At 42.1% G+C, this 27,093-nt stretch overlaps 1 protein-coding gene and 1 long non-coding RNA gene across 3 annotated transcripts in view; one reads left to right on the forward strand and one right to left on the reverse strand.

Moving 5' to 3' along the window:
* The window catches only part of LOC138978110 (peroxisomal targeting signal 1 receptor-like), a 26,982-nt gene extending 213 nt beyond the window's left edge, over positions 1-26,769 (reverse strand). The window contains exons 1-17 of one of the 2 annotated variants that reach the window (XM_070350745.1): positions 26,697-26,769; positions 25,557-25,699; positions 24,698-24,739; positions 24,025-24,060; positions 23,227-23,350; positions 22,609-22,798; positions 17,905-18,046; positions 17,334-17,453; positions 16,723-16,835; positions 12,595-12,649; positions 9,220-9,363; positions 5,692-5,762; positions 5,069-5,254; positions 4,197-4,281; positions 2,342-2,428; positions 1,528-1,685; positions 1-676 (exon numbers count right to left, since the gene is read on the reverse strand). The exon at positions 1-676 is cut by the window's left edge and continues 213 nt beyond it. In XM_070350745.1, coding sequence (XP_070206846.1) covers positions 475-676; positions 1,528-1,685; positions 2,342-2,428; positions 4,197-4,281; positions 5,069-5,254; positions 5,692-5,762; positions 9,220-9,363; positions 12,595-12,649; positions 16,723-16,835; positions 17,334-17,453; positions 17,905-18,046; positions 22,609-22,798; positions 23,227-23,350; positions 24,025-24,060; positions 24,698-24,739; positions 25,557-25,649 — 1,848 coding nt within the window. In that variant the 5' untranslated portion in view covers positions 25,650-25,699; positions 26,697-26,769 and the 3' untranslated portion in view covers positions 1-474. The remainder of the gene's footprint in view (positions 677-1,527; positions 1,686-2,341; positions 2,429-4,196; positions 4,282-5,068; positions 5,255-5,691; positions 5,763-9,219; positions 9,364-12,594; positions 12,650-16,722; positions 16,836-17,333; positions 17,454-17,904; positions 18,047-22,608; positions 22,799-23,226; positions 23,351-24,024; positions 24,061-24,697; positions 24,740-25,556; positions 25,700-26,696) is intronic. The other variant, XM_070350746.1, reaches the window with a different exon arrangement.
* Positions 1-27,093, forward strand: part of LOC138978123 (uncharacterized) — a 255,844-nt gene that overhangs the window by 39,548 nt on the left and 189,203 nt on the right. The window lies entirely within an intron of this gene.

Here is a 27,093-nt window from a genome sequence, read left to right on the forward strand (position 1 = left end):
TTGCGGACAATAACTCTGTTGAGACTGCAAGCTGCTAGAAGACTGTCTCAACAGGCTGGAGCGGAACTGTGTTAACGTTGGACGAAGAAGAGATGACGATGATTCTGGTGATTGAGTAAACAATGATTCCATTGAAGGCGATTGATGATCGTTTGGCAATTTTACTGAAGCTTTTGAGGTGAGCATAGAAGAGGGCTGATAATAAGTATAGTTAGTGGAATCTGAAGATAACTGGTAACAGGATGACTGCGATAAATACTGACCCCCATTATGAAATTCCACTGAGGTCTGATTATTACATTTCTCCGATACTTTTGTCTCAGAAGTACCAGCAGAGTCAGAATCTAAGCATAACACATTTCGCACATCCGGACTATCCGAGGCCAGGTCATCCATCTCTGGCAAGAAAGCCGGACTCATCACAGCAGATTTTTTCCAAGAGGTCACAACACTCGCACCATAGAACTGGTAGGGTCACGAACCCATCCCGAACTCTGAACTAATGGCATCAATGTCATTGGCATCGCAGTGAGGGTAGAGGTCATGGCGACCCATCAAGGACAAGGTCATTCTCAAGGTTGTCCAAACGTTTTCTGACATCTGTGTTTGGGTGCCCGAGGGTCCACGACTTTTCTGCTGCATGTTCAGGGCTGCTAGGAAATGCTCCACCGCTTCTCTGTCAAACAGATGACAATTGCGAGTAAATAACTACAGTGTTGGTATTATGAGACAATTTCCTGTACATGATTCCTTGCTGCTGCTGTGTGTGTGTGTGTGTGTGTGTGTGTGTGTGTGTGTGTGTGTGTGTGTGTGTGTGTGTGTGTGTGTGTGTGTATGTGTGTGTGTGTGTGTGTGTCACAGTGTGTGTGTGTGTGTGTGCATGCATGAGTGCATGCGTGAGTGAATGTGTGTGTGTGTGTGCACATGTGTGTGTGCGTGTGTGCGTGCGTGTGTGCGTGCGTGCGTGCCTGCGTGAGTGCCTGCGTGTGTTTGGGTGAGTATAAATACCAGAAAAGTGATTGTTTACTGGTTGGTATTACTGATTTGGATCTCTTGACAGTTTTAGTATTAAAATAAAGCTATTGCTGCGATATCAAACCTTTGCATGATAGGTTGCTGTGCCCACCAAGTGGCTGGCCTAGAAAACACCTAGCGTAGTCACTGAACCTCACAGATCTTATCACTCTTACCATCTTTCGACACGAAGTACATAACAAAACAGCTGGCTGAAAAAATGAACACTTTTAAATAAGCCAAAACCAGCGCATATACACATAGACACCCACAGACACAGACACACATACACACAGAGCAAGGAATCATGTACAGGAAATCGTCTGTTAATACATGTACCAACACAAGTTCTTAACAGACACGCACGCACGCAAACAGTTGAAACACACACACACACACACACACACACTTTTACATAAACCAAAACCAGCACATACAGACACACAGAGACACAGACACAGACACACATACAGAGACTGACGGACCTTAACACACCCTATCGACCAAACTTACTTGTGTGCCCCCAGGTTAATGCAGGCAATGCCCAGGTTGTATCTACAGCGAATAAAACCTGGCGAGAATTGCAGTGCATTGTGGTAAGCCTCTACTGCTTCCTCGCTTCTGTTTCCATTGGCCAGCGTAGCTCCCAGCTTGTTCCACAACAAAGCATCCTGAAAGAAACATTACATGTGTAATTATTTCTAATGCCTTTCTTTCCTGACAGGGTCTGTCATTTTTCTTGCTCAATATTTTTCAGCTGCACAAACACACCAAAAGGGGTTGTTTTAATGTGCAGTGGTTCTGAATTGTTTTGGAGGCGGTAGCTCAGTTGGCAGAGTACTGGACTTGTGATCTCTTAGGTCACAGGTTCGAATCCAGGATGGGACTGACACGGGTCAACTTTATGTGCAGACTCCATGTCCCACCAATTAAGTCATCCATGTCCCGCCAATTAAGTCATCCATGTCCCACCAATTAAGTCATCCATGTCCCACCAATTAAGTCATCCATGTCCCACCAATTAAGTCATCCATGTCCCACCAATTAAGTCATCCATGTCCCACCAATTAAGTCATCCATGTCCCACCAATTAAGTCATCCATGTCCCACCAATTAAGTCATCCATGTCCCACCAATTAAGTCATCCATGTCCCACCAATTAAGTCATCCATGTCCCACCAATTAAGTCACCACAGTGGCACGTGAAAGACCTCAGTCATTCTGCAACAAGTGCAATTGGGTTAAGCACGACTCAGTTGCTGCTAGCTTGCCATTGGGAGAAAATGACCCACATTTGTGTAATGAAAATGAAAATGAAATGGCAAACCTTGGGTTTGACTTGCAGGGCAGCCTGGAAACAATCCACAGCTTTGTCGTACTCCCCGCTCAGGTTGAAGAGAACGCCCAGGTTACACTGAAATAAAGTACAGGTACAAAATATGTTGGATTATTTCTGCACTGGTTTTCTGCAATAAAAACCTTGTCTTTTTCCTTTCTTGTTTCATCCTCCCTTTGCACAGACAAATAATGACCACCACAGGGATGTCGTTAGGCGTCGGACATCGGACATATACCGATGAAAATCCCCAAATGTCCGATTCACATTGCCGCATGTCGGTCAGATGTCCGATCGTTTTAGCCTGAGCGTGGTCATTGTCCGATATGTACTCCATTCCTTCGGACAGCGCGATATTCGTTAATTTTCATTTCAAGATACAAATCTTCTAAAAGACCGAACGCTCTCGTGTTCAGCTGACACTGAAGTTGCCAGTGCCGCGTGCGGATCTTTTCTTTTGTCGGGAATTCCCGTTTGCGGTATGCGCCGTTTGGGTATAACCGTCTCGGTGCAGCGCACTGATCTAAAAATAGTGGATTATTTTTAGATCAGTGCATGCTACAGGAGTACGGGAGACAACTCCAACTGACTAAATTTGTCGTCTGCTTTTGTTTTCGATACGAGACAAAGCACTGAATTATGCCGCTGAAAAAAAAACTAAAGCCTGCAAAAGATCAGCATTAGATCAAACCGATCATTTTGTTTTTCAACTTTTATCCAAATCATGCAGTTTGTAATCAAAGTAAGAGGTCTGAAGTTGTTCATGTTGGTTTCTTTTTTGTGGTTTCTTTGAAACTAAACAAATACAACATTATACGCACACTGTGTTGATGTATTTACTATATTATGACCAGACTTCAGCTTCAGACAGACAGATGTTCTTGCATCCACTCCATGCATGCAGCAACAACGTCCGCGAAAAACACGTCTTCTCGCGCTGCGTTCAAGACGGAAAAGGAAGTAGGGAGGTTTAACTCCCTTGAATTATCGTAGGTTTGACTTTCTACAGAAAAGCGACCAAATTATCTTTTCCGATTGTCTTACGGAGGTCTGAGCTGAACCAGGTCATAACCAAATTTATGTAAAGACTTAAATTGTTTTATGTGTGTGTTCTACAGCGCGCGCGCGTGGGTGTGTGTGTGTGTGGGCGCATGACTTTTTGAACAATTCCATGGAATGTGTTATAAGCTGTTTGGCGCAAATTCATAATGTCCTATTAAACTTTCTGAAAGCGGTCAAATGTCCTATTGATGCTGAAGAACTCTGGACATTTGTCCTATAGGTATGAATTTGTAGCAACATCCCTGCCACCAGACAATACAGAAAGAAAGAATCGAAGGAGAAAGGAGAAAGGGGAAAGGGGAAAGGGGTAAGGGGAAAGGAGAAAGGGGCTGTCTCATTTCTTTCTTTGGTCCCAGACAGTATGATTTTGTTTTGTATTGTTTTGTACTATATTGTACTGTATATTATGCCTTATTATATTTCATCCTGCACAGGTGAAAGAGACCACTCATGAGGTAACAATATGTTCAAACCACACATGTGTATATCATGTAAATGAGGTCGTGTCAAACTAGTCTGGCAGTGACCTGCTTTTCTGCTGCTTATGATGCCAAAGTCACTGTAATACACGTAAGTACAGTAGGTAGGGTTAACAGAATACTACATGGCTTGCTATGTTGTACCAGATTTACATGAGTTGCTTTTTGAAATATTAAAAAGCTCGCTTTCGCTTGTAGTTCAATATTTAAAAAAGCAACTTGTGTAAATCTGGTACGATACAGCAAGCCATGAAATATTCTCTATGTATTTCATTGTAAAACTCAGACTAACATTAAACACTGACCTGCACATCAGCATCCACGGCATCATGCGGGTCAGCAGCCTGAACAGCACGTAGGTATAGATCTCGCACCTCCTCGTACTCTGAACTGATCGTCAAAGGCAAAAATAGTCATATTCATAGTCAGCAATGACAGTGAAGTGACTGCTGCAGTTAGGGTGAAAAGGCATATGAATGTTTGGAAAACTATGATAATGTGCATGAATATTCAGTATTCAGGAATTATTTGTGTGTGTGCAATATGTGTTTTAAGGTTGCATTTAAGGAATAATTTTAAAGAAAGAACACATGCATCTGCCAACTGATTTTAATTAACACATACACACCCACACACACAAACCAAACAAGAAATTCCTCCGAGGTAGGAAAAACACCCCCGTCCTTACCATTCTCACTGCCACCAACTGAGAAGGTTATTTCCCTTTGACCATTAATATGTCCCTCTATAAGTCCTTGTAGAATCTTAATCCACCAATAACTCCCTAACCGTGTGTTTGACTGGTCCCAATTTTTGTAAGGACCGTCTCAGGAATGTATAGAACCTGTTCACCAAGTTTGGTGACGATCGGTCCGTTCATTCTTGAGATCTATATGCGAACACAAACACACAAACAAACAAACAAACACATCGACCGAATCCTATACACACCCCTATACCGGGGGTGTAAAAACAAAATACCCATTTACCCACTCTGCACCCCCTATGCACATCTATTATATATGTATTAAGAGGTCTACATCGTTACAATACTGATGCTGGGAGCAATTGCTTCAAGCAACACTCCTTTCACATTCCTTTCCCTCTCCTAGACACAACCCTCCCCCTTCCCCCTGAACCTTTGTCCACCAATATACACAAACAAACTGTAACTTACGAAGTCATGAAAGATGAAGTTATGGGTTTATCGAGTTCTTCAGCTGATAAGAGATGCGCATATCTGGGGTTATTTCGTAGCCATGACCTCAGTGCATGGCAAGCTCGTGATCCCAGAGACTCGTTGGTAAAGCTCACAGCCAGGCATTGCCAAGCCTTCAGATTGTCTGGCATGAATTCTATGCACCTGGAAACAGAAGTATAATCATATGACAGGGAAATAAAAAGGAAGGAGACGGAATGCCAAGGTATAGTCAAAATATTTGCTGTCATATTCCCGAAAATTTTGTATCAATTTGACAGTCTGGTGGCAAGCCTTCAAAGTGTCCAGCGTCAATTCTATGCATCGGAAAACAACAAGATAATCTGAAAAAATGTCATGTGAGGCAAATCAATATCATATTTGATTAAAATGTCGTCCTGTTTTTAGAGTTAATTCTCCTGGTCCTTCATTGCTCAGTTATAAGAATGGGAATACTCTTGAATAAAACAGTTGTCTGCTTCTCCTCAAACACACACACACACACACACACACACACACACACACACACACACACACACACACACACACACACACACACACACACACTCTCATCCTAAAACCAAAAATTGCATATAATTTACTTTTTCAAAGCAGCAATAGCAGCTGGCTCTTGTTCATTCTCCGCTTGGGATGTTCCAAGATACTGCCAAGCCTGAAAAACACACATTATGAGTGAACCATGATGTAATTCACAACCAACCTCCTCCGTGGCAGCATTTCATGGTCATTCAAGGGGTTTTACCGCCAATAACACATAAAGTAGAAAGGTTTCAGGTAGAGTAATCAAAACATGAAAAAAATTGCATGCAGATTTCTAAACTCCTACTATTTACGGAAGCAGTGCAACCCCTCAAAAGTCGGTTCATGCATTTTAAAGCCAGCCATGATATTTTACACACTTTTTGGCAATTTTGTTATCAATACTCATGTCAAATTTAAAAGGCACCCGTTTAATGAACCAAAAGAAGAGATGGTTCTACCAAAAAAATAGATGCTTTCACCAAAAGAAAAGATGGCTTGAGTGACAAAGAATTAAAGTACCAAAACAAAATTTGATCCGCCAAAAGAATTGCTGTCTGAACAAAAAATAAAATAAACTGGCAAAAGAAAATATACTCAGGCAAAAGAAAATATAATCAGGCAAAAAATTGACTACTTCAGGCAAAAGAAAATATAGTTCAACAAAAAAAATGGATAGTCATTCTCCAACACAGTGAAACACTTTGAGAGAGAGGCTGGAAATGTCAAGATTTCTCGGAGTTGTTGAGAATGACATTGTAAAGAACTGGTCTATGGAACGAGCACCAAATGCAACCGCAGAGCACACCGAGATTGCCGAAGCACCACATCGCACACTGAAAATGTGGACAACAGCGTTTCAGTGGGCAACGTCACCAGCTGAGTCGCTGAAGACTGGGAACACGATCTTCGTGGGATCTTCAACCCTGAAAAAAGAGCTCAAGACTGCCATCCGAGAGACCGAAGAAAAGGTTGAATCATCGTCCTGGGCTGACTTCGAGGAGTATGCCACATGTCGGAGTGGAAGATTACGATCAACGAAAAAAATCAGTTTTTCTGCAACTGTCCGGAGTTCCTCATGTGCTACGTGTGTCATCATTCCATGGGCATTGAGATTCGTCTGGAGGTGACCAACCCCCCTGCCCAGGCCAAGACCATCCCAATCGGCCAGAAGCGAAAGCGCGGGCGCCCAAAGCTGTAGAACCCCTCACAACGACCCCCCTCTCTAAGGACTACCCCGCCACAACGACCCTTTTTTTTTTAACCGATGTGTTTCCTTATATAGTTGTCACCAGTGTAGCGACCACCCCGCTCTAACGTCTAAGGACCGACCTAACAGCTTGTGTAACGACTTTGTCAGACAAAGCCAAGACTCAGTCAGCGTAACGCATCACTGACAAACCGGTTATAACCAGTTATAACCGTCTTGCGTAAGCAAAGGCACTAATTAACCGCTGAGAGGTGTGATGGTTGGGTGGGCTGAGTAAACATCACAAACCAATCATCGAGAAAACAAACTCACGTGACCAACACACACCGTTCAATTCAGTCAGAATAGACAGTCTTTGGACAGAAGAGCAGTGGAGATCGACATGGCGTCTACAAAGAAAAGAAAATATTTAACTCTCGAGAATCGAGTGAATGTTGTGAACAGACACAAAAAGGGAGAAACTGCCATCGCGATTGTAAAAAGTCTTGATGTTGGAAAATCGCAAATTCAAAGAATTATCCAACTCCAAGAAAACATTCTGAAAAAGGTGGGGAAGTGGTGACAAGGCAGTGAACGCACTCACCATGCACTGACATCATACGAAAGCAGCCACACAAACACAGCACAGAGGCAGAGGCAGGTGTGCAGATGCTTTGTGAGAATAAGCGTTGAAAACCAGTTTGAATAAAAAACCAGCAGATAGAGCCGCATGTCATAATCATTCTTCTTGTCTGGCTTTATTGACTGCATGCCGATCTTGTGGCAGTGACTTTTCACTCTTCAGTCGGACTGTACACAAACCGCTCTCACTCTCCCTCACTGACTACCCAAAGCGCTGACAACTGATGTTTGGAAGAGTACACCTCTCTATTTCTCTCCAATGCTCTTCCTGCTGACTTCAGTGACACCGGACACCCCACTGAGTTTAGCCAGCTACCCCCCCCCCCCTCTCTCTCTCTCTCCCCCCAGCCATGTACTGTTTGGTGCTGTGGCCAGAGAGGTGTCACCGGCTAATTGAGGCCAGCTGCACTGTTCACTCAGAGCAAAACTAGTTGACTGTGTCTAACTTTTGACAAAGCAACACAACTGAAGGGTTCACAGATTAGGTAACCAACTCACTGGTCAAGGCTGCAGGGAAACAAGAGTATCTTTTCAATGAAAGAGGTTACACACAGATACGCGATGCTGAGAACGGTGGCCGATTTTTCACTCTCTTTCTCGGAGGGCCTTCATCATTGCAGGGACTGCTGTAAAGAAATGCTTGCTCAGAAACTAACTCTTTTTGCATTGAAACATGCACCAGAACTGGTGGACACCATCGACAATGTCAAACATGAAATCGAAGCAGTTTGCTTGAGGAAACGGTCGTCAGCAACTCAAACTTCTCTGTTTTCTTTTTTTAAGAAAATCTGAGGTGACTTTCTTTGTGGCCCCGCCCCCTCCCTCTGTAAGGACCCCCCTCCATAAGGACCGATTTTTGTCAACATTTTCAAGGTCGCTAGAGAGGGGTTCTACTGTACACTAAACTTTATATTTTTTGCTGACAGTAGCTATTTTGTTGTTGAAATAATTCGGTTTTTTGTTGAGAATTCTGTTGCAAGTCTCATTTCTTTTTTTGGTAGAATCAATCAGTTTTTTGCTAGAAGCATCTATTTTGTGGGTGGAAACATCCGATTTTTTGTTGGAATATCTTTTGCTAACTAAGCAATTCTTTTGGTGAAGGCATCTATTCTTTTGGTGATTTAATTTATTGCCAATTTAAAAGCAATACAATGAGCCATTACAAAACAACAGGGTTTTTACCCACATAGCTCACAAGAAATGACACCAAAACAGGCCTTTTACGGCTTCTGACGAGGCTGACACCTGTATTCTTCAAAATGGCAAAACAACAGCTGAACCAAATAAATGTGTATGGGTAGAAAATGAGTTGTTCTTCAATTTGAGATCAAAAAACGGGGTCACTCTTGCTTATTTTGATTTTTTGTGTATTATAGTGTCTGCAAATTTGCTTTTGTGAATTTGATTTTGGGGGCTGTCCTAGGTCTCCGGTACACTGCATAAACACTACTTCATACGGTAGGGGAATGAATTACCTTTCTGGCAATAAACTTGGTTTGACTACAACTTTCCGCATCACAAAGTTCTACAGCTAAATGTATGTGTTTATTTGTTTATGGCAATTAGTGTAGAATGATTTTAGGCAAACTGAAAGTTGTTCTATCACAGTAACATCAATGCCGATGTAGTTTTCTTTTACACCATTAATATGTAGCTGAAGAAGATAATAATTGTGATGGTTAATGAAAATACATCCAGGACTGGTGCTGCATAAACAATTCTATCATTCTCTTTTTATATACAAAACACTATACAGTACCTCTGCATGCTGAGGACTTTGCTGCACAGCAGCCTCAAACAGCAACACAGCGTTGGGGATGTCACCCTTCTCCAGACACTTCAGACCCTCCTCAAATGCAGCAGGGTGATCCTTCAGTGGATTGTCCTCCTCAAACTTGTATTTCTGCCAAACAAAATGGATGCATATTTGTTATGAGGAGCAGTCAGGATCCGTCCTTTTAGGACCCGACAACACCCTCCCCGACCCCCAGTAGACTCTGTTTAGCCATTCTTTTCTTCTTCTGGGTTCCTAGCAATGCTATACCTTCAATCTGGTCTGTAAGACGAAGTCCACAGTCCACCGCAGCAACGTTTCAGGCCCCCAGAGCTTAAATTTGGAAATAATTCTGTTTGTATGGGTTATGAAAGGGTGAATACTCTTGCTTTAACTGAGTCAAGCTTTCCCACCTGACATCATAGGCTAGTCCCTAGCTAGGACTGGGTGGCCGAGTGGTAACGCACTTGCGCTCGGAAGCGAGAGGTTGCGAGTTCGACCCTGGGTCAGGGCGTTAGCAATTTTCTCCCCCCTTTCCTGACCTAGGTGGTGGGTTCAAGTGCTAGTCTTTCGGATGAGACGAAAAACCGAGGTCCCTTTGTGTACACTACATTGGGGTGTGCACGTTAAAGATCCCACGATGGACAAAAGGGTCTTTCCAGGCAAAATTGTATAGGCATAGATAAAAATGTCCACCAAAATACCCGTGTGACTTGGAATAATAGGCCGTGAAAAGTAGGATAATTGCGCCGAAATGGCTGCGATCTGCTGGCCGATGTGAATGCGTGATGTATTGTGTAAAAAAAATCCATCTCACACGGCATAAATAGATCCCTGCGCCTTGAATATGTGCGCGATATGAATTTCATAAAATAAAAATAAAACAATTAAAAAAAAAAATCCCTGCGCTTAGAACTGTACCCACGGAATACGCGCGATATAAGCCTCCTATTGATTGATTGATAAAGGTGTGAGTCTGAGGAGGAGCATGTGTGGAAAGCTTGCCTCGCTAAATTAGCAAGAGTATTCACTTTCACAACCAACGCAAACCCGACAAGAGTTATTTCTGGAGTTTGTCTATTTAACTCATTGTCTCCCAGGTACGGATATATTCGTACCCACTCATATGGCTCTATCTGACCAGGTACGGATATATCCGCTCAGACTGTTGGCTTCAGTCGCTTCCTGCACCGTACATCTAACGCCTGCATTCCAGCGTATTGATACACAGTTACTACACAGTAACTACAATTCTGAGTGACCTGCTGCAGCACAGCTGGTCTCGGCTAAACTTGATCAACATAGGTGGGGTAGAAAGTGTAAAGACTACCTCCCTAAAGACCCTGTTTTCTCATATTTGTTATAAACAATGTGAATTACCCCTATTTTAAGACTCCCCCCTGTTTAAGATCTGATTTTCTCACTTGTTGGCTCACGAAGTGTAGCCTATGCGATGCTAACTTTTGTCTGTCTGCGCGTGCGTGCGTGCGTGTGTGATAGAAACTTTAACATTTGACTGAACACCGAAATACTAATTTTACCGGGTTATTATCCAAGCAACAGCTTCAAAGTATTGAAGCAATGATCAACATTTCGTCAGCACGTATGTAGATAAAGTGTGTATCCAAAGAAAACGGGTGGTGGTGGGTTTTGGGGGGGTAAAAACAGGTGACTGGTTTGTGTTGTGTGTGGTATGTAGACCAGGTCAGGGGTCAAGGTTAGGTCAGATCGCGTGAAGGATTGTGGTATAGATTCACTTCTCAGTTCTAACCGAGCTGCATTCGCCGATTCGGGGAAGACGATTTCACATTGTTCGGTTTCGTAGCGGCTCCAGAAAAAATAGATAAAGAAGATACCAAAGGAGATTTCCTACAGGTTGATCTGCACAGCGTGTTTTCAGTGTCTGCGCGAGGAAGCGCTGTCGAAAGGGCAGTGTCGATCTCAGTGGCAGTCGTGTCCCCGTAAGTAGGCTACAGACAGACAGATCTAGATCTAGCGTCTCCCACTCTTGCACCGTGTCTATGCTTACTGTGTGTGTGTATGTGTGACGGAGTGATTGAGTTTGTGTTACTGTTTGTCGATTTCTTACGGGAGCCTTGAAGGCTTCGCCTCTTGTTCTGAGGTCTTGAAATGGGGTTCCACTATACTTCAAAGATTGTAAAGTCACAGTGTATGCTCAAAACCGCAATGTTCAAGCTTTGGTTTCATATTCATATATGTTGCAGCTGTCACATGAGCCAAAACTTCAAACAACAAGAAAAGAAAATGCTTACACGACTCTCCTTTGTCATTTCCCATTAGGCCCCCCCCCCAAAAGTTGTATGTTTCTGGTAACATGGCTACAAAAAATAATGTTTTTTTGTTTTTTGTTGGTCAGGGTAGAAAATAACTATACAGTGACGCAAAGAGACTGGACTTACTATACAAAGAGAAAGACAACACATTACAAAACAAATGAGACAAAAGGGATGCGGGGTTACCCCCCTTGTGTCGTCTGCCGTCTGTTACTTTCGTTTTGACGCTTTTTTATTTTATTTTATTTTTTTTTACAAATGCAATAAAATAAAAGTCTAGGGTCGGCGGGAAAAAACTAGGTAGGGTCGGGTGACCAGAAACATAAAACTTTTTTTTTGTTGCCTTACAGTGGAACCCCCCTATTAAGACCCCGACCACCGGCACGGTTGGCCTAGTGGTAAGGCGTCCGCCCCGTGATCGGGAGGTCGTGGGTTCGAACCCCGGCCGGGTCATACTTAAGACTTTAAAATTGGCAATCTAGTGGCTGCTCCGCCTGGCGTCTGGTATTATGGGGTTAGTGCTAGGACTGGTTGGTCCGGTGTCAGAATAATGTGACTGGGTGAGACATGAAGCCTGTGCTGCGACTTCTGTCTTGTGTGTGGCGCACGTTATATGTCAAAGCAGCACCGCCCTGATATGGCCCTTCGTGGTCGGCTGGGCGTTAAGCAAACAAAACAAAAAAAACAAAAAAAAGACCCCGACCCCTCTCTCCCAAAATGAGATGTACTCCCTCCCCTTTAAGGCCCTCCCCCCTCCCCCCTCCCCATCCAATAGAAGACTTCCTCCCTTCTTACACAAAATCTGTTTTATCGGGCCTGAAAGTGACGAGTTTTTTACTCGCTATGGCGAGTAGAAACATGTAACTGGCGAGTAGAAATGTTCATCAACTTACCAATGCGAGAAAAGTTGCTGAAACAAATTGTTGGTTTGGCTAGTAAAGTTTGCTCTCTGGCTGGTACATTTTCTGAATCACTAGCCAATGACGAGAACACTATTTGTTGGACTTCCAGGGCTGTTTATTACTTGAAATTCTTTCACTGCTCTGTAAAACAAAATGATACTAACCTGATACACATCTGTCTGTTCAAACTCTGTCAGCCAGGGGTGCCCTTGTGTGTTGCTGGAAACATTAATTTGCAGATGTCACACTCATGCAGTTCATATGTAAAATATACTGGCCATGATTTTTGTCTCATGAGCAAATTGCTCAACTCTAAGAGACAGAGGCAAATATACAGACTATGACGTTAAAATATAAACACATTCACACATTCAAACAAGCATGTACACACACATACCGTACTTTCCGGGTCACAAGGCGCGACTTTTTCCCTCGAGTTCGACCCCTGCGTCTTGTATAACGGAGCGCCTAATCCGTGTATGAAATACGAAAAAAATCAAAGAGACCGCCTGAGTACCAGTCAAACAACTTGTGATAATGCATGTTTCAGCTACTAAGTACTACCCTGGCCAAGTTTCCTCTCAAGACATCAAAGAGACCGCCCCATAGGTTAAACTCGGTCACTGACCCCGGTGCAGGAAGTGTTTCCTCTCTCAGATCTATGACAGGGGAAATACCTCTCATAGCAAAAACTGGGTCATTGACCCCTGGGAAGAAGGTCAGTGTCTAAACAAGGCAACCCAGCTATCACAATGGACCTGCCTTTGATCTCGCCGCACACACAGAGCACACATATTTCCACTCTGTATTCTTCCTTTGATGTGCGGCTTATTTTCATTCTTCGACCGTTTGTTACCGGTATACTTTTTTAATTTTGGTGCGCCCTATCGGCCCCCTGCGCCCAATGGGTGACTGGATTACAATTTTGTTTAAAAAGAAGGGGGTGCGCTGTAGCGCCTTGTAACCCGGAAAGTACGGTACACACATTCACGCCCTCTCTCATCTACATCCAAATACCCCCTCCCCTCCTCCCATGCAATTATGAATTCACACACATTTTTTCTCTACTCTATCGCCCAAAACCACGCTCGCTCTCTCTCTCTCTCTCTCTCTCTTTCTCTCTCGAACTCGAAGTGTGTGTAGACCGGATAAGACGTGTCTATACGGCTCCACATTAGAAGGATTCTAGCGACGTGTATACTTTCTCCAATATTATGAATTTTGTTGTGCGGGCGCCTAAAGATGGGTAGTACCTGTCTGTGAAAAGTGTTTGGCAAAATGTTGCTTTCTTCGATGTAAAACAGTGGTGCAAATATTTTTCCTTTGTTCCAAGTCAGTGAAGATTGTGGACTGACGCCCGCTGGACTGACAATATGTGGTAACATTACAAGGATGGTGTAATCCCTTCTGCGGGAACCATCCGCTGCCCAGCCGTCATGATGCAACATGTGTGAAGTTCTGTGCCTGCCCCGGCGAGTGTGAAAATGTGCAGTACAATGTGTGTGTTACTATAGTGTGCTGTACAATGTGTGTGTTACTATAGTGTGCTGTACAATGTGTGTGTTACTATAGTGTGCTGTACAATGTGTGTGTTACTATAGTGTGCAGTACAATGTGTGTGTTACTATAGTGTGCTGTACAATGTGTGTGTTACTATAGTGTGCTGTACAATGTGTGTGTTACTATAGTGTGCTGTACAATGTGTGTGTTACTATAGTGTGCTGTACAATGTGTGTGTTACTATAGTGTGCTGTACAATGTGTGTGTTACTATAGTGTGCTGTACAATGTGTGTGTTACTATAGTGTGCTGTACAATGTGTGTGTTACTATAGTGTGCTGTACAATGTGTGTGTTACTATAGTGTGCTGTACAATGTGTGTGTTACTATAGTGTGCTGTACAATGTGTGTGTTACTATAGTGTGCTGTACAATGTGTGTGTTACTATAGTGTGCTGTACAATGTGTGTGTTACTATAGTGTGCTGTACAATGTGTGTGTTACTATAGTGTGCTGTACAATGTGTGTGTTACTATAGTGTGCTGTACAATGTGTGTGTTACTATAGTGTGCTGTACAATGTGTGTGTTACTATAGTGTGCTGTACAATGTGTGTGTTACTATAGTGTGCTGTACAATGTGTGTGTTACTATAGTGTGCTGTACAATGTGTGTGTTACTATAGTGTGCTGTACAATGTGTGTGTTACTATAGTGTGCTGTACAATGTGTGTGTTACTATAGTGTGCTGTACAATGTGTGTGTTACTATAGTGTGCTGTACAATGTGTGTGTTACTATAGTGTGCTGTACAATGTGTGTGTTACTATAGTGTGCTGTACAATGTGTGTGTTACTATAGTGTGCTGTACAATGTGTGTGTTACTATAGTGTGCTGTACAATGTGTGTGTTACTATAGTGTGCTGTACAATGTGTGTGTGTTACTATAGTGTGCTGTACAATGTGTGTGTTACTATAGTGTGCTGTACAATGTGTGTGTTACTATAGTGTGCTGTACAATGTGTGTGTTACTATAGTGTGCTGCGTGTGTGTAATCATGGCGTCCTCCGTATGTACGAAGCGATCAGCCAGGCTCCTCCCAACTTTGGACGCTAACCAAAAATTTTTTTCTGCGGAGTAAACGAGATTTTGGTGTGGAGAAGCGCTCTCCTTCTGCGCTATACTGCACTCCAAGGAGATTTGTTTACATTATCATGTCAGGATTTTGACAAGGACAACACAGCTATTGAACTTGACTATGTCCCGTCCTTCGAGTCACCAATTGTCGCCCCACAGGAACTGGCAAAAACTGTTGTCCGTTTCAATGTAAACAAAAAGAAGCTCTTAACAATTACTCTTTACTTTCCTATTGCTCCTGCCGGCACGCTTCTGTGTCAGGGCCGAGGATGCTCAAGATGGAGTGAAGAATGTGACATCATAGGGGATCTTATTGATACGTTCAACGAGGACAACAATGGTTCGGCTCTCTCAAGATCATTGTGCACCACCCCCCTTTCTTTCGGGTCTGACATGAAAGACGAGGGCCCCATTACCCCCACTCCTCCTCCCGCTGTCTCCCTCACCCCCCCACCCCCAAATTCAAGTGGTAAGCACAATTACAGCATATTTGCAAGAAAGTAGCCAAGAACGTTTTTCTCCTATCCAAGTTAAAGCAATTTACGGACAGAAGGACTCTGGAAATGTTCCACCATGCTCATGTAATGCCTCACATCAATTATGTTTCGATGCTCTGGGATGGCAGCAGTGATGTCCACTTGAAAAAGTTAAACTCTCTCTATCGTCGCTCGGCTAAACTCATCGTAAAGGATAATGCCCCAACAGATATGAAATTAAAAATGCTTAACTTTCTTCCACTGGAAAAGCATCTCAAGTTAAACAAAGCCATTTTCATGCATAAATTGTATTACGGTAAAGTGCCGATTTACATTACATCATTATTTAATAAAGCTACCGACAGATATGGGTCGGTCAACTTGATCCCACTGATTCCACGAATTGACCTTTATAAGACCAGTCTTGCTTTTTCGGGTACATCAGTTTGGAATTCACTTCCATCATCCTTTAAGCACTTAAAGTCATTAAAAAAGTTTTAAAAAATGTGTCCAAAAACACTTAATGTCTGAGTAGTTTAACACGTTTTGATTTACCACACTTAGTATTACGCCAAAGATATGCTGTGCATTGTATATTCTGAACATATTTTTTTTGTACTATTGGTACATGTTCGATTGCTACCAGCTTGTACTTATAATTACTTGCATAGTATGCATCTTATTTTATGAATAACCGCATATGTATGCTCTTCATGCCTCATCTTCATCATCATCATCATCATCATCATCATCATCATCATCATCATCATCATCATCATCGTCATCTTTATCACCACGTGCTGAAGTTTTCTGACCTTCTTTTGTTGGTAAACTTTTTAACTTTTTAATTTTTAATTTTTCAATTTTATCATTGTGTGTCTGTGCGTCCCAAGGACAGATTGTAAGAAAAGGCGTAGCCTTAAATCTTAATCCTTGTTGAATAAAGTTCAATTCAATTTAATTCAATTCTCTCACACACACACAAACACACACACTCCCTCTCTCTTTCACACACGCACATTCATACGCAAACACACACAAACACAAATTCTCTCTAAGTCTCCCGCTCACATACACACACACACACACACACACACACACACACACACACACACACACACACACACACACACACACACACACACACACACACACACACACACACACACAATCAAGCATTAGCACCTGTCAACGTCCTGCCAGTGTTCCTGCAGTTTGTTCCAGAAATCAGTGTCCGACTGGTTGCCAGCAAACTCAGAGAACTCCTCCGCCCACCTGTCTGTCAGGGACCTGGCCCCCTGAAATAATCAATCAATCAATCATTCAACCAACCAACCAACCAATTAATCACTCAATCAATCATCAGTTCTTCAGTAAGATTGAAGTAGAAAAGGAAAAAGAAAGAAAAAATGAAAGAAAAAATGAAAGATAGAAAAACGGAGAATAAAAAAATAACTAGACTATGGATAATGAGTGTGTAAGTAAATGTGTGTGGGGTGTGTGGGTGGGTGCACACATCATGTATTCACACACGATTCACAGCCGTCCTAAACAAAATATGGTAGACCTGCAATTTCCTGCATATGCAGCTGTTTGAAATATAGCCTCAAAACATTCCATATGTGATAACTAAAGCCAATCTTCTTCTTTTTATATATTGGTGGTCTGCAATTCCCATGTACACTTGTAGGCATGTGTGGTCTTTTACGTGTATGGTCCTTGCTATCAAGCGAGTCATACTGCAATTCCTGAAGATGCGTGCTGAAACCAATCTAATATTTCAATAGGATAATTACCTCAGCTGTTCTGAAATCTGACACCCAGTCTTCCGCACGTTCGTCCGTTGTCTTGTCCACAACCTGGTTATCTTCTATCTTAATCTCTCCGTCCCCGATCTTCTTCACAAATTTCATGAACTGGAACAATGCATAACACACTGGTGATCGTCAGCTGTGATCTTTGTATAGTACTGAGTGAGTTAGTATCCTTAGATACATAAATACATTAATGCAATTTCTGACTTATGTTGACACAGTGTTTGCATACTAGGTTGCCTGGGATCATGCACGCAGATACATACAACTTTTTCTTGTTTATATTCAAGTCTGTGAAACTTACACTCGCACTCACACATGCACTCAGGCATACGTTCAGACTGACATACACACAAACAAAAAACATCCCTAACCATCTCTGTCCCCTTATCTTTTTCTTTGACACACTGTGACAAACACACTGTGATACACACAGTGTGACACACACACACACACACACACACACACACACACACACACACACACACACACACACGCACGCACACACATCACCCTCCCCCCACACACCTATCTGTTATAATCCCATTTATACCTCAGAATTGTTTATCTTGGGGTCAGTGACAGTTCCAAGAAGTTCTCTAGCGGTGGCCTCCAGCTCTCTGTTGGACGTCTTTTCATCAAACTCCTTGGCCCACTCTGTGTCGGACAACATCTGCTTGTCGAATTCGGCAGTCCTGGAAACAGGAAATACCACATGAAATCTGGATACAGAGGTCAAGAATCAACATAAATACTGCCCAATACACATTAATTTGAATTTGACAACATCTGCTTTATCAATTTCAGCAGTCCTGAAAACAGAAATGTCTCAAGAAAAATTTCTGTTTGTCTCACATTAAGATAATAAAGTTGTATATAATTGAATTGAATTGAATGAAATCTTACAGAGTTCATTAAGACTCAACAGAAATGCTGCCCAATGCACACTAATTTCAATGATGATGGTCTGATAACTGGCAAAACATCTCAGCCCATTGAAAAGTGCAAAAGCAGGGGCATGAAATTCAAACAACCTCCCAAATCATCAGTTTTTCTACTAAAAGTCATAATCCTTACTCTGTCCATTGATACAGTCAAACCTGTCAATAACAACACCCCAAGGGATTGACCAAAACTTGTCTTTATAGACAGGTGGTGGGCGGGGATGTAGCTCAGTCAGGGCGGGGATGTAGCTCAGTCAGGGCGGGGATGTAGCTCAGTCAGGGCGGGGATGTAGCTCAGTCAGGGCGGGGATGTAGCTCAGTCAGGGCGGGGATGTAGCTCAGTCAGGGCGGGGATGTAGCTCAGTCAGGGCGTGGGATGTAGCTCAGTCAGGGCGGGGATGTAGCTCAGTCAGGGCGGGGATGTAGCTCAGTCAGGGCGGGGATGTAGCTCAGTCAGGGCGGGGATGTAGCTCAGTCAGGGCGGGGATGTACAGTAAAACCTGTCAAATAAGGACACCCTTGGGACCAGACAAAAGTGTCCTTATTCTGCAGGTGTCCTTATTACACAGGTGCAAGTAAACGCGACAAAGTCAAGTTGAGAGAGAGAGAGAGAGAGTACTGCACATGTACATGTACATTTATAAAAAAAACAGAAGCTGTTTAGATTAAATAGAGAAACATTTAATATTGACTGTTGTAAAACAAGTTTAAAAGCTTTTTATCATATCAACTGTATAAATTTAAATTGTTAAAAAGTTACTGGATCTCATTCATACAACACATTCACATTCACTTCATTCTGCACTCATCAGCTTTTGAAAGAATTTGTCCAGCGTTGTCTGAGTGGACCATTGATGGCAATGTGATTCGCACGTTTGGTTGAAAACCACTCGAACACGGCGTCATTTAGCTCTTCGTATTCGGTTGTCTTCTTCGAAACCCATTTCTGGTCAGCACGTCCGTCTCCCGATTCCCACAACTTCATTATTTTTTCCCGATCGACGCTGATTTTCGAAATCTGAGTTCTCCCACACCCAAGCTCTTGTGCAATCGTTCGGCATGATTTCCCACTTTCCAGTTGTTTGACAACATTTATCCTTTGTTCTAAAGTCAGCGCATTTCTTCCTTTTCTTGAATTTGAATTTCTTGCTGCCATCTTGTTAAACACGAATCACTCTTTCGAAGAGAAGATACATTCACTCATACACTTTCACTTCCGTTCCGCCGAACACGTTCCACGCGTTGGATTGGCTGCCTTGGAACTCTAGCAGCCAATCAAATGCGTCGACTTAAAACACTCACCAATAATATCAACTGATCGATTTATCGTCTTCTTCGTCGATCGAACTTCCCAGCTTGCTGTGGATGTCCGTATTTAGCAGGTATATGACTTATTATGGACCCAAAATACGTGTCCGCGTCCGTAATGCCGAGGTGGCCGTAACGTACAGGTGTTTTACAGTGTAAAGCAGTCCGTGCCGAGACTGACTGTCCGTATTCTGCGAGTGTCCGCTAAGTCCAGTGACCGTATTTGACAGTTTTCACTGTAGTTCAGTCAGGGCGGGGATGTAGCTCAGTCAGGGCGGGGATGTAGGTCAGTCAGGGCGGGGATGTAGGTCAGTCAGGGCGGGGATGTAGGTCAGTAAGGGCGGGGATGTAGCTCAGTCAGGGCGGGGATGTAGCTCAGTCAGGGCGGGGATGTAGCTCAGTCGGTAGCGCGCTGGATTTGTATCCAGTTGGCCGCTGTCAGCGTGAGTTCGTCTCCACGTTCGGCGAGAGATTTATTTCTCAGTCAACTTTGTGTGCAGACTCTCCTCGGTGTCCGAACACCCCCCGTGTGTACACGCAAGCACAAGACCAAGTGCGCACGAAAAAGATCCTGTAATCCATGTCAGAGTTCGGTGGGTTATAGAAACACAAAAATACCTAGCATGCTTCCTCCGAAAACGGCGTATGGCTGCCAAAATGGCGGGCTAAAAAACGGTCATACACGTAAAATTCCACTCGTGCAAAACAAAAAAACGAGTGTACGTGGGAGTTTCAGCCCACGAACGCAGAAGAAGAAAAAGAAGAAGAAGACAGGTGGTTGATATGGAAAGGTGAATTATACAGAACAAAAAGTTGTCAGGGATTCTGTGCAGTGGTCCTAATTAGCAGGTTGTCGCTAATGAGAGGTGGTCGCTGGAAAAGGTTCCACTGTACTCCAGTTTTAATGAACAGGAAGACTTCTCGAGGCGGACAGTGCAACTTTGATTCAGCTCTTCCCCTGAAATCGGCATTAGTGAGCCTGCATGGGAAAACCCGGCTAAAGACGCAGCGAGCTATAATCGGCTACAATGGAAATAGGTCAGGACAGAAGGGATAAAATGATGAATCTTCAGATTTACTGCTAAATCGCTTTATTGATCATCCAACTTCATCATCCCAAAAGGATTTCACCTGTGTATTTCAAAACAGCACTGTGAAAAAACTATTACAGTTAGATCAATTCTGTTTTTTGTAAAACATTTGTCAAAGTCTGAAGTTTCATATCATTTCTAAAAGTAAAATTTTTCCCATTTAGCCTGGTTTTCCCATGCAGGCCCACATAAGCTGCCTGTGTGGCGGGGTAAAAACTGTCATACACATAAAAACCCTCTTGTGCAAAAAGATGAGTGAATGTGGCAGTTTTAGGCCATGAACGAAGAACCAAAGGGACGTAAGCGCTCTAAATAACTCTCCGTTTGTATGTATATTTTTGTTTGTTTGTTTATTCTTTTAATCGTTCGTTTGTTCGTTGTTTGTTTTTTATGACTTCTTTAATTGATATTGTAACATTTTTAAAACGTATTATCATTAAATTAAACCCTCCCATGGGCGAAGGCTGGATGTAAAAAAGCACCTGTTTACCCTCGTATTGTCATTGTCTGTATAACTCTCTAAATAAATGCTCTGTAGTACTCTCGCTTACTCCATTACACATGTCGTATGCATTTAGAGCGCTTACTTCCCTTTGGTTATTTGATCTCTTCTTCTTCTGCGTTCGTGGGCCATGGGCTGAAGCTCCCACGTACACTCGTGTTTTTTGCACGAGTGGAATTTTACGTGTATGACCGTTTCTTACCCCGCCATTTAGGCAGCCATACGCTGCTTTCGGAGGAAGCATGCTGGGTATTTTCGTGTTTCTATAAGCCACCGAACTCTGACATGGATTACAGGATCTTTTTCATGCGCACTTGGTCTTGTGCTTGCGTGTACACACGGGGGTGTTCGGACATCGAGGAGAGTCTGCACACAAAGTTGACTCTGAGAAATAAATCTCTCGCCAAACGTGGGGACGAATTCACGCTGACAGCGGCCAACTGGATACAAATCCAGCGCGCTACCGACTGAGCTACATCCCCGCCCCGTTTGACCTCTAAATAGCGCTCTGTCTCATGTGTTTAAGATTCTCATGAACCAAGAAGAAGAAGAAGAAAAAGTCGCGTAAGGCGAAATTACTACATTTAGTCAAGCTGTGGAACTCACAGAATGAAACTGAACGCACTGCATTTTTTCACAATGACCGTAGTCCGCCGCTCGTGCAAAACGTTTAGCGTGGTAAGTGGTTTTGCTGTGCTGCATAGCACGCTTTTCTGTACCTCTCTTTGTTATAACTTTCTGAGCGTGTTTTTAATCCAAACATATCATATCTATATGTTTTTGGAATCAGGAACCGACAAGGAATAAGATGAAATTGTTTTTAAATCGATTTCGGAAATTTAATTTTGATCATAATTTTTATATTTTTAATTTTTAGAGCTTGTTTTTAATCCAAATATAACATATTTATATGTTTTTAGAATCAAAAAATGATGAAGAATAAGATGAACGTAATTTTAGATCGTTTTATAAAAAAATTAATTTAATTACAATGTACAGATTTTTAATGACCAAAGTCTTGAATTAATTTTTTAGCCACCAAGCTGAAATGCAATACCAAAGTCCGGCCTTCGTCGAAGATTGCTTTACAAAAATTTCAATCAATTTGATTGAAAAATGAGGGTGTGACAGTGCCGCCTCAACTTTTACAAAAAGCCGGATATGACGTCATCAAAGACATTTATCGAAAAAATGAAAACAACATCTTGGGAATATCATACCCAGGAACTCTCATGTCAAATTTCATAAAGATCTGTCCAGTAGTTTACTCTGAATCGCTCTACACACACACACACACACACACACATACACACATACACCACGACCCTCGTCTCGATTCCCCCTCTATGTTAAAACATTTAGTCAAAACTTGACTAAATGTAAAAAGAAGAAGAAGAAGATTCAGCTCTTACCAGACATGATGGTCAGCGTTTTCTGCATGGTCAAGATATTCTGCCGCCCATTTGACATCATGAGGAGCAACTGTGGGCCTGCCAGCACCAAACTCAGCCGCCCATGCTGCGTCATTGGGAACGCTGTTCTCTGCCGCCAAGAATTCATCTGCCCAGCCACCGTCTGCTGCAAGTTCCACAATGGCTGGCCCTGATTGGATGAAAAGAAAGCTGTGTCATTGTCCAAAGATATAAAAATAAAAATCAGAAATGCAAAGACAAGATATAACTGAACATTTAATATGATTTATTGAATGTTGGTATATCTGTGCATTTAATTTTTTTTTTTTTTTAGGATGGGAAGCAAAGAGAGATGAATAATGGATTGAGAGCCAATAAATTGTGATAGAGACCATGGAAAGTAGGACATATGACATAACTTTTTTTTTTTAAAGCATCATAAACAACCCAACCAATTGAACAAACAAAGAAATGAATGAGCAAACCAATGCACACAGACATAACCAAACAACGACAACAACTCACACACACACACACACACACACACACACACACACACACACACACACACACACACACACACACAATGACAACACCAACACACAAACAAGCCCAAACCTCTCTGCGGAGCATGTGCAATTTCTGCTTCTTCTATCTCTCTCATCTCCTGAAGCAGACTGCTCATGTGGAATGTTTGTGGAGCCATCACTGTGCTCTGTCCTGACAGAAACTCGCCAACCAGCTGCACATAATAAAACTGACATTTTAACGTCATTCAAATAGTGCATTTCTTGCGCCATCATTGCAACTTTTTCAGGGAAATCACAATCAAGCCACACAGCAGGGTTTCATTTACTAGTGTGCCCTGCGCCATTGGCGCATTAAATCTGAAAATGTCCCATCACAATTCCCTTCAGTGCGTCAAAGGGCGCATTGAGATTACATACCACTGCACCACCAAATGTACACTTTACATCGGATCACACACACACACACACACACACACACACACACACACACACACACACACACACACACACACACACACACACACACACACACACACACACGCACGCACACACACACACAGATAACACGATATAGCGGCAAATTCTCAGATAGCACCATATTGCACCATTTTGCATCTTTAGTCAAAACGCGTACAGGCCTCTTTGGGGCTTCTTGCCTTAGACTATGTCCCATCGGAATTTGGTTGAGGGGGACACATGTCCCATTGCCTTTTTCTCCCAGGTTAAACCCTGACACAGTGTTACTGTTCACATCACCATGTCCATGATACCTGCATGAACATCTTAATTGTGTTTTGAAATAATGAAGTAAAACGATATCACAAGATGACAACAACACAGAACTTTCATTTCCAACATATAGACAAATGAATTAGACATACTGTACCTCATCAGGCGTTGCCAAGGCACCAGGATGTCCAACCTGTACGTGCCATCAACAAAGATAGTTTGGTACGAAAAAATTCAACACTTTTGCGAAATGAAAAGAATATAAATGATGTTCATTTTACAAAGAATAAAAGCCTAAACAATGAGATAACTGTGGGTGAAAACAAAGTTGAAACAGAGTAAAAGGAAAAAAACACTCACACTGTATTAGCGCCTAAACCTAATAGAAGGTCTTCAAGGCGTCACACTCATATTTCTGTTAGTGTTATTACTTTTGTCACAGATCGAGTTTTTTGTTCTTATACTTGACACAGATTTTCTCACATGCGCTCATGCATACATTCAGACTCAATTGTTTAAATGTGTTGAGAAAAAAAAGCGGTTGGAGGGGGAGGGTGGGTCGGCAAGGGATCAAGAGAAATTTAGGAGTAATTGTTTCATTGTTTTACAAATTTATTTTCTTATATTTTGCATCTTTGTATTTTAGGACAACTATTAGGAAGAGGTCACATGATAACAATAATAACAATAACAACACTTTATTGTCTATTGAAATGGAAATTTTACGCAGCCTGCTTGTAAACAATTATGATGCTGAAGGAGCAAGCAGTTAAAACAATCAATCATCTGCACACAAATTCCCAAAAAGCTATCAATAACATACAACATACCTGAGCGTGAGGATGTGGTCTGAACCCTGGACCAAGAGCTTCCTATTAGAAAAAACAAATCACGTTCAATAAATTACTGCACAAAACCACAAACAACTTTTCATTTCAAGTGATGTGATATTCATAATAAATATTGTTCGAATTTAAGCTTGTGGCAGTGGCACTCACTGAGCAGCTAAAACAGCAAATTCATGCCTGGATAAAATTGAGCATACATCATCAGGGTTTAACCTGGGAGAAAAAGGCGATGGGACATTTGTCCCCCTCAACCAAATTCCGATGGGACATAGTCGAAGGCAAGAAACGCCAAAGAGGCCTGTATGCGTTTTTCACCAATGATGCAAAATGGTGCAATATATATTGTGCCAAATTAGCCCCTGTATCGTATTATCCGTGTGTGTTTGTAACCCCATGTAAAGTGTACATTTGGTGGTGCAGTGGTACGTAATCTCAATGCGCCCTTTGACGCACTGAATTGAAGGGAATTGTGATGGGACATTTTCAGATTTAATGCGCCAATGGCGCAGGGCGCACTTGTAAATGAAACCCTGCATCATTACATGATAACAGATTGCAGTGATGAATAAAGAACTCTACCATTCATATTACTATAATCTTAATGTTAAATGCCTGTGGTGGCGGATGGAGAATTGAAAAAAAAGTGTTCACAAACAAGGAGACTCTCAGGAATTGATCATAGTGAATATTCCCCAATTAAGATGACTAAGAAAATAGATCTTTCTTATTAAAGATATTTGTTTATGTATTTATTCATTGATTTGTTCACTTCTGCCGCAGCAATAAAATACTGTGTAATATCAATACTTCACTCAGCTCCAGAAACATTGAATCTGTGTACCTGTCTAAAGGCTTTGTCTTGTGTGAAGTGTGAGGTGAGTTTCATCAGAGAGTTGGCACCCCCGCACTCTCCATCCACAAGGTTCCTCGCCATGGTTACCAGTCAGGAGGCAGACACTTGAGTTGACTGTCTGAAGTAATTACCTTCGAAATAACACAATACAGCACATACATGTATAATATAATAATTTACATTTTTGTTTTGTTTTTTGTTTGTTTCACTTTCAGTAATCCATGCCCTTCAAACATTTGTCTGTGCCGTACTTCCTAATGAGTCTTGAGAAAAGCAATTCTAGCAGAGACCTGTATCAGCTACGCATAGTTTGCATGGGGCTCAACATAACAACAATCGATGACAATTATATAATGCAAGATAATAAATTAGCCCTGTGAATCGTATGATTATGAAAAATGAAATTCAATCTAATTGGAAAAAAAAGTGGTATCATATATATATTATATATATTCTAATCTACCACTGATCCCTGTTTTTCTTTTGGCAAACATTTTCTGAGTCATTTGTTGTGTTTTACACTCAACGGTCGATGACCACGATAAAGTATAAATCAATAAACTTCATACCTCCTCATGCAACCAATTAACGCATTCATTTCTCCTGTATTTCTACATCTTGTCGGTTACATAATTTGCCATTGCCATTTTCACATCATCATTTCAGTATCCATATCACAGTATCATGATGTTCTATTTTACAGTTGTGTTTTCCCGAGTGCCCTGTCCTTGTCCTCTCCAGAGATAAATCTGGAATGACATGTTTTGCAGTATATGTCACTATGTGCAGTGTGACTGTGATACAGAGAAAGAGACATGGACATAGTGTATCTGCATGTGTGTGTGTGTGTGTGTGTGTGTGTGTGTGTGTGTGTGTGTGTGTGTGTGTGTGTGTGTTTAATTTTTTCTAAAGGCGAAAAAAGTGGGTTAACCGCAAACTATAACGAAATGTTGACATAAGCCAAAGACTTCACTGGTGTGTTCTGCTTCAAATTCATCATAACAAATCAGAAGAGAACGTTTTCTGCCCTTGTCTCGGCTGAAATGGATGCTGAAGTGAGTATTGACTGGATGATGAATGCTAACCAGCTGTAAATACTGTTACGGATGAGTAATTACACACACATACCTGTGTAAAGTGAAGCAAAAATGTGATAACAAACTTCGCCTGTCTCTCAGGCCATAGGTCGACCGGAAGTAATATCTGTGACCTTCACCTGTTTACTCTATTTCCGGAACCAGTTAAATATTTTACTTTTAGGACCTCTGCCAGATATGAGGAGTTTTGAAGACGGCGGTGGGGTGGCAGTGGGCATAAGAGAGAGAGAGAGAGAGGGGGGGAGGGGGGGGGGGGAGGGAGAGAGAGAGAGAGAGAGAGAGTCACATAGTCTTGTCATTTTGATTATAGGAAGAGGCTCAGTCAGTGCAGGTTTTTCTCAGGTTAAAATTAATATTAAAAGTCCTACGGTTTTGAGCCATTAAGGACTTGAGTGTTTGTCCGCTTTCAATTTTCTCAGGTAACCATA

This window comes from Littorina saxatilis, linkage group LG10 (genome assembly GCF_037325665.1).
Source record: "Littorina saxatilis isolate snail1 linkage group LG10, US_GU_Lsax_2.0, whole genome shotgun sequence".
NCBI lineage: Eukaryota > Metazoa > Mollusca > Gastropoda > Littorinimorpha > Littorinidae > Littorina > Littorina saxatilis.